Consider the following 14,882-nt stretch of genomic DNA (forward strand, 5'->3'; position numbering starts at 1 on the left):
CCTGAGTGGGGGTTTTCATTCTCTTAAGTGTTAGTGATGTCACTAATTCTATGACGATAAAAAGAAAGTAGCTTCCTGCTATATGTGTTAGTAAGGTACCTTGTAATCCCCTAGAAAAATTATGCTCATCTCAAATATTGGCAAAAATAAGATGGAGTAATGAAAGGGCCAATAGGGTCATAGTTTAGGGCTACCAAGCTGCAGAGTCCCCAGTAACGTTTGTCTGAAGTGGTATATAACTGTATCCGTTTGAGCGGTGTCCAACAGCTTTGGGAGCTGCTTCATCAGAAGACATTTTCTTTCTGTGTGTAAGGATCTGTAGACTTCCATTCTCCTCATGCATACCACTGATCTTTCTGGCCAAAGGAGTGAAGAGCCTAGATACCAACTCAGCTTTTTGCTCCCCGACATCACAACGAAGAAAACAGATCAATTGTGTACACTTCTGGCTTGGAGAGGGATAGTACCATTGCACCCTCCCCAGATTGACTAACCTTCTTGTGTACACACAGACAAATGCATAGTCTACTAAGGACCATTGTGCTAGCCAGAGTGACCACAGGTGATGGCATTGCACCAAGCATGTTTAGTGAAGTTCCCAGATCTGGCTCAATCCTACGAATCCATGAATCTCTGGGGTAGTACCAGGCAGGGTCAGGCATGCATCCCTTCATATGTCGATGGAAGGTTTGTGTGTGTGGAGTGTAAAGGTATTTTTGTCCATCCTAGTGACATGGCCAAAAGAGCATGCAACACCGCTTTTGGAAATGATTGACTGAATGGGGGCCTGATCTTTGTGAAGTTGACATTTTGCACTAAGTCAAACCACTTTATATTCAGGATTAGGCACTGATTAGCATATAAGGAATGCCTCTAGCCATGTTGAGTCTGCCTGTATGAGGGTACAGGTTCCTGACCCATAGAGCAATGATAGATCCTGAACTGTCTCTCAGCACAAAGGTGGTTTTGCATTCATAAGTGAGTCAAGACCAGAGAATATCTGGCTTGTTGCAACCATTTGAATTCAGCTTGCAGCCTAAGTAGATGAATTCATCAACACTCTCCACAGTACTCAGTCCCACCTCACTGAGGGTTCAGGTTCTGGACCTTGGTCTTCTGCCATGATAGTCAACCCTTTAGTGCGGGAAGCATCTTGGAGACCATGGAGGATAGGGCTATATTTCTGACTTCTCCACAAGCAAGGTGGTGTCATCGGTGTAGTTTTTGTTGATAAAACACTTCTTGACCAACCTTGGTTCTGACGTGTGGAGCGGCAAGTCCAATATCTGGTTGACAGAATTGTGCCAGGGCAATGTTTGAATCTCTGCCTCGCACCTGAGGTGCAGAAATGTAGCAAAAACCGTGAACAAACATGCCCTTCTGCACCGGTACCAGTGTGAAGATCACGCACCAGGTTTACTGAAACATTTGGAGAACACACTATTTTCTGTGCCAGCCGAAGTACAGACTTGTCAACTGGATCAAAAGTCACGTTGATATCTGCATATGCCAGATGAAGTGGGCAGTTAAATTCTAGGTGCTGGTCAGCCAGAAGCTGGAGAGTAAGGCAAGATCCATTGTTGACTGCCTTGCAGTGAAACCTGATTGTTCTGGATGACTGTTAAGGAGCGGTTGCATCCTACCAAGCAGAACATGAGCAAAGACCTTTGCTGGGACAGATGAGGTTGGTCTGTAGTTGCCACACTGAGTTTGAGATTCTTTGCCCTGGTATAGGGACACTATGATGCCATCTTTCCATCCTGCTGATATTTTGCTTGATGCACACTTTAAAGAACAGTTGATGCTGGCAAATGCTTGCTGGTACTGCTTTGAGCAGCTCAGGTCCAGCAGTACCTCCTTGTACCCAGGAGATCACCAGGACCCTACAAAGAGGGCTAGAGAGCACAGTTAATGGATTTTGAGATGGTGAGGAAGGAGAAGACAACTAGGGGAGAGGGGAAGTGAATGGGTTAGATGGATTGGTAGAGGGGGACAGTGAATAAGGAACATTGGAGGGAATTTTGGGGATAAGGAATGGGGTATTGAGTAGAGAATGTCAATGGGGGAAAATAAAAGGTTTTTATAATCACTGAATTTACACTCAGCTGTTAACTTTGCAAGCATAAAAGGGGGGCGGGAAGGGTCTCCAGCTGGACTAGTTAAGGTAGTACCTAGCCTCAAACTTCAAATGATTCGGGGCTCATAAACAAATCTCTAACCATGTCCCCATACTCCCTTAAATTGGCCTCTCCCCACCCCCTGCTTTCAATTTATGTAATACATACTGGCCCTGGTATGTGAACATGTTGATCTTCTATCATAAGAAGAAAGTGCTGGCTAAGGTATCTTACAGCCCTGATTTCCAGACTATTGCTATGAAGGGTGGACTCCTGGGTGGTCCACATGCCCTGTACAGAATGTATGTTGTCTGTGTCCCTTGTAATTGACCAGAAACTTAGAAGGATATAAAGCTTCTGCGTGAAATCCTTCTGCAAGATATTCTGGTTTTGTTGGTCATCATCAGTTTTTTCGCCTAGGGTTAAAATGCTTAGTTAAAAAAATTATTTTTCCTAATCTGTCATGTTTTTGTGCGTGCCCTCCCCCTTTTTTCTTTTTGGCACAGGGGTTAAAATCATCAAATCAAGCCTGCATTTTCTCCCATACCAGGTGGGAAATTATTAGAGGATCTAAAAACATGTAATATGTATAAGGTTCTCTTCATTATCTAGTTCCAGTAGGCCAATACAAGTTGTTGATTAAGTGTATCAGGTCTTTCTGGCTTCCAACCTGCATGGATTTCCCTATGTATATGTGTGTATATATAAGTTGTCCTAAAATAAGACTTCACCACTTAAAATTTTCTGTTCAAACTGCTATAATTCATATGAACACAATCTGCAACAGTTCTACAATGTAAATTTCATTAATCCTATTTTACTTAATGACTAGATATTGAACGGATCTATAATTTCTTCAAGATTCATGTTATGTACTTGCATCTCTAAAAAAGTGAGAGAATGCTTCATAGTGCCTATTTTTCTATTGCTAGGGAGACTATAATCTGCTTTTGTTCATGACAGACTTATATGAACAAAGCGACGCTGTGCCATTCCAGGCCTGGGGTCTGATGGCTGACTTTGTATCTCTTGGTTTTATCCATACCTGTTTGTAGAAGTCAGGCACTGAAGCTGATTATTACTGTTCAGATTACAATCATTTTTAAATCCTTAGCAGTTCTTTGTAAGCAGATATTTAACTTCAGTAAGAGCTCTCTTGGAATCCTTGTTTGCTTTTTAGTTAGCTCTTCCCCAGCATTCTCTTACATGGTTACTTTGTTTTTGTACCCTTACATAGCACAGAATATGGCAATACAGAGTATACTTACATTTATTCTCTTCCAAATGTGATGAACCCTCCTTAACACAATATATTCCTTCTCTGCCATCCTTGAAATTCTATTCCTGTTCATGCAGCTGCTCTTCTTCATGCCTTGCAGTCTTCCCCCTCTCCTTTCAGACACTTAATCTTCCCAGTGTTTATATAGGCACCATATGTGTCCCCACACATGTCATCTTCTTTGCACTTTGTCATGTAATCCTTCTTCCATTAATATTGGAGATCTTAGACTTGTAATAAAGCCTCATCCATATGATGTTACCATTTTTCCATTCCATAATCTGTTACTGTATGAATTTCCTTTCCTTTCTCAAAATGTGGTGGTGATCCAGCTGGCCATATGTGATAGCCTTACTCCTTTTCCAGCTGCCTTTGCATTACTCTGCCATTTTTAGGTAATGTTACCTGCTAGGTCAGGGGTGGCCAACCTGAGCCTGAGAGGGAGCCAGAATTTACAAATCTACATTGCCAAAGAGCCACAGTAATACATCAGCAGTTCTCCCCCGCCTCTCCCAGCACCTCCCACCCACTGGCAGCCCTGCTGATCAGCACCTCCCTCTCCCACCTCCCAATCAGCTGTTTCGTGGCATGCAGGAGGCTCTGGGGGAGAGAGGGGAGGAGCAAGGGTGCTGCAGGCTGAGGGGAGAGGGTGGGAAGGAGTGGAGTGGGGGCAGGGCCTGTGGCAGAGCCAGGGGTTGAGCAGTGAGCACCCTCCGGCACATTGGAAAGTTGGTGCCTGTAGCGCCATCCCCGGAGTTGGTGCCTATACAAGGAGCCGCATATTAACTTCTGAAGAGCCACATGTGGTTGCAGAGCCACAGGTTGGCCACCCCTGTGCTAGATCATCACCTGGATGTATAGTAAACTTCCATGTTCTTGGTCAGAAAAATCCTTTTCCTTACTAACCTGCAGGATTGCACACTGTGAGCCATAATTACATTCCTTTTTCAGCATTGGCCACTTCAAAAACATTTTACGTGATCTCATCCCTTTACGTGGCCCATTATGTTTGATTCGGAAATAACTTTTTTCTGTTTGTTGCCATCCTTTGCTGTGGTAAACAGCTGACCTACATTTCTCATGTAATTCTTCTTTTATGTACTACAGATGTTAACATTGAACTTTGTGTCCCTACTTGTGAACATCACTATGGGTGGATTTGCTTTCTGTGAACTAGATAATTGTTCATGTTCTGCATAACCCTTTACATGTTTCTATTTCCTACTATAGCATAAGGTCTTCCCAGCATAATGCTTTTGATTCCAAATCCCAGTGGCTTCTCTCAATGTGTACAGCCATAATTAGAGAAATGCCTGTTGGAAACCATCTAAGACAAAGGCAATAATAGAAAAATGGTCATGACATTGCATACTGGTCACTTACAAGAGACATGATGTGCGTTGGAGGAAAGATGAAGCATGTTTCTCCTTGTATGAACTTAAGTTGAGACATTTGTTTACTATAGCTGGGATGGCAAGGCAGGAATCTCTGAACAAGTCATTTGCTCAGAAGGTATGATGACAGGAGGTGAGTGTCTCACTTCTACAGTGCTCCCAACTCTTAACAGTCCAAAACCTGAGTTGGCAGCATTATTGACTCCCCGGTGGCAGTACTACGATCTGTTCAGGAGCACAACAGGAATTCCTTCTGTTACAATAATTTAAATTATTGTTTCTTTCCCTGTAAATAGTACGCTGCCCCACCAAATGGTCAAATGCTTACTTCCTGGCAGGCTGTGATTCTCCTCTCAAAACAACATTTTTTTTCTTTAACTCTTCCTCTGCATGCCTTGGGCTTTTTCTAATGCTCTTCTCTTTTTTTGAGCTCAGTCTCTCTTCTCCTTCCTCCCCCCCCCAGCGCTATGCTGGCCATGATTTCCTTGCTGCTTTGTTCTCTGCAAGTTTCGTTCATCTCCCTTTTCCATTGTCAGTGACTGTGAATTTGCTGTGTTGCTTCCTTGTCACATCACACTTCAGCTTTTTTGACCTACATTTTGCTACAGATAATTTATCCTTCTCCAGGCACATGCAGTATGACAGGTTTCTAGCTGGCATAAATTGATTTAGCCGCATTTATGTCGTCAAAGCTTCACTGACTTACCCCAGATAGATCAGGGATTGTTCTATGTATTTATTGAATGCCTGCTATTCTTCATGACCACTGTATTCATGAACATAGTCCTCTAAACTGTGAGATAAAAGTAGGCAGTAATCTTTATACAGGGCAGTTGGTTGGACAGAACTGTTAGCTTCCATCCCTCAGTTATGATGGTACAGATTGCATACTTTCCCTTTTGTGTTGAAAATGAGAAACTATAGCAGCAGTAGAGGTCGCTAACAGGTGCTATAGAAGCACAATGCACTGTAAATAAATGCCATTAACCACCCATATCCTTCTTTATATAGTAATAACTATTTGAATTTGCCATTCCAGACTGTACTTTTCATTCAGAGACGTTCACGGATGCATGTGTAAAATGTTCAGATCGTGGTAGATATGGAGGATAACAAATTTATTTGATCACAGAAAAATGCCAACTGTAGAAAGGGGGTGTTGCTGGGTTGGGGTGCAGGGACACGTGGGGACAGGGACAGATGTTCCTGACTGAATGGGAGAGGCTAGGGGTCAGCCAAGGTCTGCATGGGGGAGGGTCCCTAACAATCCTCTCCCCTCCCAAAAAAACCCTGTTCCATACTTGTCGCACCCATATCTAGCAACCTTCCAAGTTCAAACGCAGGCTCCTTCCCAGCAATTACTTCCCTCTCCCTCAGCTCCTCCATTACCCCTGACTCCCCCAAGCCTTTGCACTGCATCTAAGGGGTGCAGGAAATACATTTCTGTATTGTAGTTTAACTGAATTATTACTCAGAGTTCTGTATTAATATGCCTAGTAAGGAATCTATTTGTCAAAAAATGTTTCTTGAATCTTTTTTTGTTGTCTGTATTGTTACAGGCATACTTGCTGACAGGTATTTTGAAATAAATTACCAAAGTAATTGAAACTGGTGTGATTATATTATGTGATTTTGCTAAATAAAATATGCAGAATTTTGATTTTGGTGGGGGGGTTGCAGAATTCTCCCAGGAGTAAGTTTTATAGCAAAAATTCTTGTTAGTCCCTAAGTGTGTGACTTTGCACTATTAAATGTCATGCCATTTCTTCTATTCCAGTTTTCATGGTCATCCAGATCTTTTATGTCATTCTGGTCCTCCTTCGTATTGGCAATACTGCCAACTTTGTGTCATCCACAGATTTTATTAGCACACTCCCACTTTTTGTGTCAGTGCCCACCAGCCTGACATTTCTCCTTTCAGTATGACTTGTTGTAGTCTCCCCTTTAACCATTTCCTTATCCACTTTTGAATTCTCATATTAATCCCCATTTTCTCCAATTTAACTAATTTCCTATGTGGAACTGTATCAAATGCCTTACTGAAATCCATGTAGAGTAGATCTGCTGCATTTCCTTTGTCTAAAAAAAATCAGTTATATTCTCAGAGGGGAATTGGGTTGGTTTGGAACAATCTCTCTTGTAAAAACCATGTTGTATTTTATCCCAATTACCGTTCACCTCTATGGCCTTAACTATTTTCTCTTTCAAAATTTGTTCCAAGACCCTTGCATACAATTGAGATCAAATTTACAGGCCTCTAGTTTCCCAGATTACTTTTTTCCCCTTTCTTAAAAAGAATAACTACATTAGCAATTCTCCATTCATAAGGTGAGACCCTGAGTTTATAGATTTATTAAAAATCCTTGCTATTGAGCTATTTCATGTGCCAGTTCCTTGAATATTCTTGGATGGAGATTATTCAGGCCCCTGCTTTTAGTCCCATTAAGATGAGTTTGAGTTCCACCTCAGATGTGGTAATTTCTACTTCCATATCCTTGTTCCTATTAGCCACCCTGCCATTACCCCTGCGCTCTTCATTTGCCTTATAAAAAACTGAGGCAAAGTATTTAGGTGTTTGGCCATGGCTAGTTTATCTTCAATCTCTATCTCATCCTCCATGCTTAGTGGTCCCACTTCTTTCCTTGTTTTCTTTTTATTTATATGGCTATCAAACCTTTTACTATTCGTTTTACTGTCCTTTGCAAGGTTCAACTCTGCTTGGTTTTTGACTGTTCTCACTTTCTCTCTACACTTTCTAAACACCAAGAGATAGCTTTCCTTGCTTATCCAGCCCATCTTCCATTCCTCACAGCCTTTCTGCTTTCTCTTGATAACTTGTTTGCTCATCCAGCTTGGTCTGCCACTTTGCCCTATGAATTTTTTCCCCTTGCTTGGGATGCAGTCTTCGGATAATTTCTGCAACTTTGATTTAAAGTAAGTCCAAGCCACTTCCACGTTCGGATCCTTGAGTTCTTCTGTCCAGTCCATTTCCCTAATTAATTCCCTTAATTTTTTACAGTTAGCCTTTTTGAAATCAAGGACCCTAGTTCCAGATCTATTTTTGTTTATCCTTCCATTTAGTTTAAACTGAATTAGCTCATGATGACATGAACCAAGGTTGTCCCCTACGACCAGTTCTTCTATGAGATCCTCACTACTCACCAATAACAAATCTAAAATGGCTTCACCTCTTGTTGGTTCAGTGCCTACTTGTGAAAAGCACATTTTTAATGGTTCTTCAACCACGAAGAGGTTTGTCTTTGACTTTTTTTTTTTAGCCAGCAGTATCACCAACAGCACAGTACTCAATAACCCCACGCTAGAGCATGGCTCAGCTGTGATGAAGAGGAAGCAATGTCTCTTACTGAATCACAGTATAGCTACTTCAGGTGTTTGCCTCCATGGAGATACTCCATTTTAGCACTAGACCAATCTGACCCTCTTTAGGGAGTGACCAGTGTCATGTGATATGATCTGCTACATTATGTGATATGGCTTTGGGGGCCTTTAAAAATAGTCACCAGGGAAAACTACAGTATAAATGAAAATAATGGAAAAATTTTCTAGCGGTTCCACCAAAGTCTGATGCATAGCGCCCCCCCACCACACACACACACCCCTCCCCACAGAAACACTTGGATTTTGTATATGGTGGTTCTCATAAAAAAAGAAAATACAATGTGTTTTCATATCCATTGAAACAAACCCATAATAGTATTAGCAGTAGATAAGAGACAGCTAGAGAAACTAATGCCAGATAACTTTAAGTGGGGAAGTCAAAAAGATATTGATGCCTGTTCTTGTCACATACAATCCTTTATTCTCAAACCTTTCCTCAATTTCTGGCATCTTCCCCAAGAGGTGATACAGTTGTGACAGATAGAGAAACCCTTATCGATTTTTATTTTCCATCTCAATGAGTTAAATGCCAGCAGTCACTAAACCTGAGAGAGTTTGCCTACAAACACACGAACTGCTGTCAGAAAAAGTGTAAAACAAATTGGTTGTGTAAAGCAGGGCTTCCCAGCGAGGGGCAGTAGCATGAGGCAAGGGTTGCTCTCTTGTGAACAACTTTATCTCCTATTGACCCTAAAATTGCACAGGGAAAAAATTCAAGGGTTTTTGTGAGCTTTATTGCTAATGCTCATCTAACAAACTATTCTTCTGACACTCTGCCTTAATCAAATTTCAGCAACGCAAAAGATTAGATTCACTGGTTACTAGACAACATCTTGTTTTCAGAAGGGATATCCAGTTGCTGCAGTCACTTAATGGGGGGAGAGAAGTAAGAAATATATTAAAACAACAAAAAGATGAACTCGTCAAAGACAAATTGCTCATAAATTAGGAAGGATGGTTCTGCTTGAAATTTAAGCTCCTCCCCAAACACACCGTGTATAATCTAGCACTGGAATATGGATTTGGATAAAACTCAAATCATGGGTTTTTGAACTGTGGCCTGTCTAATTTTACTACTTGATAACAGGCTTCCTTACTCTGTATGAAGGTCAGCAACAATGTCAGACTGGTCATCACCCAGAAGCAGCTGCTTGTGGGCTTTTCAAAAAGTACCATGATTAGCTCACCTAATTTAGTGAAATAAGTAAGTTGTACTTCTTTGAACAAGTAGTCAAAATTTATGTATTGAGTTCTCATTAGTACATAGGTGCTGGCATGGTCCTGTATTAATTTGTGTTTCTAAATGGATTTGTTTTAAAGAAAAAAGAAAATGTACTTACTGAAATGGTACAATGAAGTTTTTCCACTGACATTTTTATACCACCCAACTGTGCAGTTTGGATGAATAGTACATGGCTTACACAGAGGCAAAAAAACCAATTATGCAGAGATCTCTGCTATTATTCTCTCTTCTCACACCTCCGGCCCCCCCATCCCTTCTACAGCGTTGATTTAAAAGGAAAGATGGGGAGGCAGGGCCGGCACAACCCCTTAGGTGACCTAGGCGGTCGCCTAGGGCGCTACAATTTGGGGGGCGGCGACCGTGGCGGTATTTCGGCGGCGGGACCTTCCGCCACCTCTGTGGGGGGGCGGCATTTCGGGGCGGGACCTTCCGCCACCTCTGTGGGGGGGCGGCATTTCGGGGCGGGACCTTCCGCCGCCATGGGTGGCAGAAAAGCTGGCGGCGCTCCTGTGGGGAGGACATTGAGAATAGACTGTCACATTGAACTTAGTTGTCTCTAAATGGGGTCCAGGTTCGCTCTTAACCAATTAGGAGGGATGGCCCAGTGGTTAGATGTACTAGTTTAGGATGCTGGGAAACCCAGGTTCAATTCCTTGCTCTGCCACAGACTGTGTGTGACTTTTGGCAAGTTGCTCAGTTGTGGTTTGCTTTAGTTACTGGTGAACCTCACAGGTGCTGAGCATATAAATACATTAAAGATGGTGAAGTACTCAGATATTAAAGTAATTGGGACTGTGTGAATATGTTGGATCTCTCCACAACCAATAATTTTATCTAAGAGGAGGGTATGCCTGTACTTTTTGCTGGGGGAGGGGTGGGAGTCCCAGCTTGAGACACATCCTCATTAACTAGCTCAGCTAGCACACTAAAAGTAAAAGTCTGAGTACAGACCTGCCAAAGACACTAGGCATGTACTTGAGAGGCTTGACCCCAGTGCTACTGTCGACATTCTAATTTGAGCGCGCTAGCTTGATCAGAGCTATTCTGGGTATGTCTCCTCAGTCTAGACATCACACTCCCCACTCAAAGTGTAGACGTAGCATGAGACGAGCCTATGCCCGACTTTCTCAAAACTCCTGTTTCAAAGAGTTAGCTGAATAGATGAATTAGTCTATGAACAGTGTTAGTGCTATGAAGTCTCTTTGGGCTAGAAGACTGCAAAGTGAAGCAGAGTGACTGACTCAGATGAACTGTAGTCACAGGACCTATATAAGGGGAAAGGGAATGGAATAAAGTGAGCCAGCAGTGTGTTTTGGTGTTGCACAAAACAAATTAGAACACATAATCCCCATCCTAAAGAACTTGCTGTCCACATTTGGCAATGTTATTGAGACATAGAATGCACCACATGGCAGATTTATCACAGGAAAGCTCTGGGGTTTAATGCATTATTTCCTAACTTGATGGATTTCATGTGACTAAGCTGTCTTGAATATATTTTTTTTTAATTTGCATGGGAATGATGTAAGCTGTTGTAATGGCAAAAGTAGATATAGTACAGGATGGTGTCCCTTTATACAGCAATATGAATTTTTGCTGTATAAATAAGGGGTGATGTTAATCTTAGGTTTAATATCATAAAATAGTTACTTGGCACATGACCTGCAAAGGGCTATTTCCATTTGAATTCAGAAAAGAGAGGGAATGAGACGTCATGCAAGTTACCACAGTGGAATGATTATCATGATAACTTAAATGAGCGATGTTAATTGGATAAGAGAATTTCAGATAGGGTTTGGAAGGGAGGCATTTTTAAATACACAAGATGAAACTTCAGTAACTGAGGGCCCAGTCTTAGCACTATAGTCAGTATGAATTTTACCACAGACTCAAATGGGAACAAAATGATTCCCCAACTAATGGTCTAACACAGAAATCAATTGGATTAACACAAGAACATCATCCAACAGTGGTGTGTTGACCTGGGTAACTTACTTGCCCCCATTTCTAGGAGAAAAACAACTCTTCCTACAGGCTATACCTTCTCAACACTTTGGGCTTCCAGCCAAAATATCATGATCTCTAACAAGTGATCGGGGGCTACCTTTTCAAATTTGAGTAACAAGCTGAAGGGAGTGCTTAGGCAGCCTCTCAAGAGCTAGTTTTTGCTGATATTAGTTGTAGGGATTGTATTTAGCCCAGGAACCGGTGGAAAACCAGGCACAGGGAACTTGAAATGGAAGACCTTAAGATGATGGGGGAGGCTACACAAGAGGTCCTGCAAAGGGGCCTGTGTTAGCCCCCTGTGTGTTTCTCAGACATTTCCACCTGTGAGGACACCCATGGAATACTAGTAAGACCACTTCTTGCCCACCATTCCAGACAATCCTTGCAACACCTGGAAATCTGTTGGTGTACTGTACAGAGATGTTAGATACATTTATCTTAACACTCTTGGGTGCATCAGGCTGACCGTGAATAAAGGAGCTTTTACCAGTTCTAGTCTGTCTCCTTGGAAAAGAGATCAGTGTGATTAAGATTAGATGCTGTATTGCACAGAGAATTCTTAAGAATTAGTTTACACATAATTTGAGAGTTGTTCAAATAGCTTCTGTCTCAAGCTAAGGTATTCATCAGATGGAAGCAGTTGCAGTAATCTAATAGTCTGTTGTATATAGTGTAGAAATAGTGCTATCTTCCTATGAATAAGTTTTTTGAATATGTCAAATCTTACACATGGATAAATGATTTCATGTAGGGGATACTGGTTTACCAACTAAGATCTACTGCTGGCTATATAATTTTATGTAATAGTAAGCAAATGGGAGGATAAAGTATCACAGTGTACCTTGACTTGAACTAGTATAGTTCTAATTTAAGCAACATTGTATAATAGTAATTGTAATATAGTTAGTAAGATTTAATGACTTCACTACAGTATGCTAGATAATAAATACCTGCCTAAACTCTTGTAAACCTCAGATGTGTTGTGCATGTTCAGTTCCTATTCTTGCTATTGAGGCTCTTTCTGTTTTACCTTTCTATTGTGTGTTTATTCTTTACTCTTTCTTCCTCTGCTTGTCTTCATTGCTGTCTACTATTGTCCTTTTCTTAAAACTCGGTCACTTTCGTGATAGCTACTTGTTAAAAAAAATAAGGAATTTTATTCTGTTATCAGCGTTGTGCAAATTGATTTAATTACCTAACGAGACTGCTTGGTCATTGGAATGCGTTCAGCAATCTGAATTCACTAACTGAGCGTGTGCCTTACTTGTGACAAACTTGTGAATAAAAAAAAGCGCACATGCAAAAAATATGTGCAAAATTAAAATAGTCTTCTGGGAGATGTTGACCATGTAAAATACTCTAAGTGCAATAAAAGCATCTTGAGTAATTGAAAAACTGTTCAATATTGGGGTTTTAGTTTACAGATCACTGTTAAGTACCATAACAATGTCGCTTTGTTAGGCTAGTAAACAGAGTCACAAAGGAAATTGTTTTGTGTGGTGTACCCTAAATAAAATTTTCAGAAGCACCAGAGTGATTTGGGAGTTTATCATTAAAAATAACTCCAATTCCTAATTCACTCCAACCCTTTTACCTAGTTTGATTAAATTTAAATATCAGAAAAATAGTCCCTTTTACTATAAGTAGTTAACATTTGAATACCTTCTCATGGGGCGAAGTACAGTATTGGTATGAGATTCTATGGCAATACTCTATCCCTATTATAGTGTGTGGAAATTTTGTATGACTTGGCTTCCAGGAGTGGCCATGAATACGATTCCGCTGTGTTGACTCGCTTCTACAGAAGTCCAGTGAACTACGAAGCTGAGGCTTAGATGTTTGTTGAGTTAAGAAACTTCAGTGCCCCTTCTGTGAGTTTTAAACTTATTAGGGTTGTCTTCACTGCAATAGTTGGCTTGAGTTTGTACACTCGAACTACTCCATTTGAGCAAGCCTCATCAACCTCCTTTTTCCTTCTGAAAGATGCTCAGTCAGACGCTTGTCAAGGCAGAATGCTTCCTCTCATTTTACTGCTTTGAACAAAGCACGTGTCAAACCTTTCTCCAATAGTGCAATGTAAACTTTCACTATAACTTTTCTTCCCTGCAGAGAGAACGCTTCCCTTTGCAACGCCAATACCGGGAGAGAGAAGCTGGAAATTTGCAGAACATAGTAAGTAATATGACTGTATGTGTTGAGCCAGAACCCTGAGTCTTGATTAAAGAATCAAGTGACTGATCTTGGTTCTTACAGTGGGTTTTTAGCTAATTTTTTTTTTTTTACACAAAGAGCTCCAGATTACTTGTCCTTCCTATTCAGTAACAATTTAACAAGTAGAATTGCTGTCCATGTGGCATCTGAATTTCAAACAGTACAAACTGAAAGTTAATGGCTGGGAAAGAAAAGACCAAAGCCAATACTTATATTCATGTCATTTTGTAGTTGGCTTAATGTGTGTGCTTTTTCATAGTCTCTTATACTAGTTTTCCATTAATAGGAAACTGATTTTAGTTGTAATGTATCTAAGTTCTTGGAAGTTGGTATTTTCCATGTCTCCTTTTTGTAATATGTTATTTCATTGAATGACTAGTGACTAAGGAACATGCATTAAACTATTATAATGGGCTTATGGCAGAATAAAAGGTGGGTGCTGATGGTAGTAATTACAGTCTTCACGTGATGTGTTGTGGAAGCAGTATTTGAAGAATGAAATTGCTGATGCTTTTAATGTACGGAATTGTTTGTATTTTTAGAAAGCAGTAAATGGCAGGCAACTTAATTACGAAGATGAAAATCCATTGGGCCAAGAAAACCTTCAGCAGATGTACCCCGTTCACAAGCAGTTATGTTACAAAGATTGGAGCAGCAAGTACCATCAAAACCCAGGAACTGGAAGAATCTACATTAATCCTAGAGAACACTATGTGTGATCGCTTCCCCTGCTGTGAATTTTTATACAGAATAAATTGGTGTTAGATAAGCTTGCAGACTTTTCAAAATTTTAAGTTAACGCTTGTTGATTATAGGACAAGTACGTATCCTGTTGTGTGTTAACAGTTTCTAAAGAAGTAGGTACAGAGACAATTAATACTCTTTATTGGATGTGGTGAGAGCTGGTGAGAAATAGGTAGGCAGAAAAGATGCACATTTCTGAAACAACTGTTGCATTTGTGACTTTGATTGCGGATTTACTTTTTCAGTGGCATAGTGCTTATCTCTATTGTACTTTTAAAATTCCAGTGTGTGGTGATAGCTGAAGGGATCCTCCAGAAGAAGAGGCTCAGCTGCCTGTCTTAACCTCACCAGGTTTAAGAAATGCCCGCCCATTTATCTGTCATTCAAATGTGCGTAAAATGAATTTAGAATCTATTTCCCTAATTCTTTCTTTGGGATTTCTCTCGCTCTCTTCCTTCCCGCCCACCCCCCAAGCGGATATGCTTAAT

The 14,882-nt window shown here is 40.9% G+C and overlaps 1 protein-coding gene across 1 annotated transcript in view; it reads left to right on the plus strand.

Moving 5' to 3' along the window:
- Window positions 1–14,369, plus strand: part of NECTIN3 (nectin cell adhesion molecule 3) — a 109,644-nt gene extending 95,275 nt beyond the window's left edge. The window contains exons 8-9 of the mRNA XM_065419836.1: window positions 13,549–13,611; window positions 14,193–14,369. Coding sequence (XP_065275908.1) covers window positions 13,549–13,611; window positions 14,193–14,369 — 240 coding nt within the window. The remainder of the gene's footprint in view (window positions 1–13,548; window positions 13,612–14,192) is intronic.
- The last annotated feature ends 513 nt before the right edge of the window (window positions 14,370–14,882 follow it).

This window comes from Emys orbicularis, chromosome 1 (genome assembly GCF_028017835.1).
Source record: "Emys orbicularis isolate rEmyOrb1 chromosome 1, rEmyOrb1.hap1, whole genome shotgun sequence".
Classification (NCBI taxonomy): Eukaryota; Metazoa; Chordata; order Testudines; family Emydidae; genus Emys; species Emys orbicularis.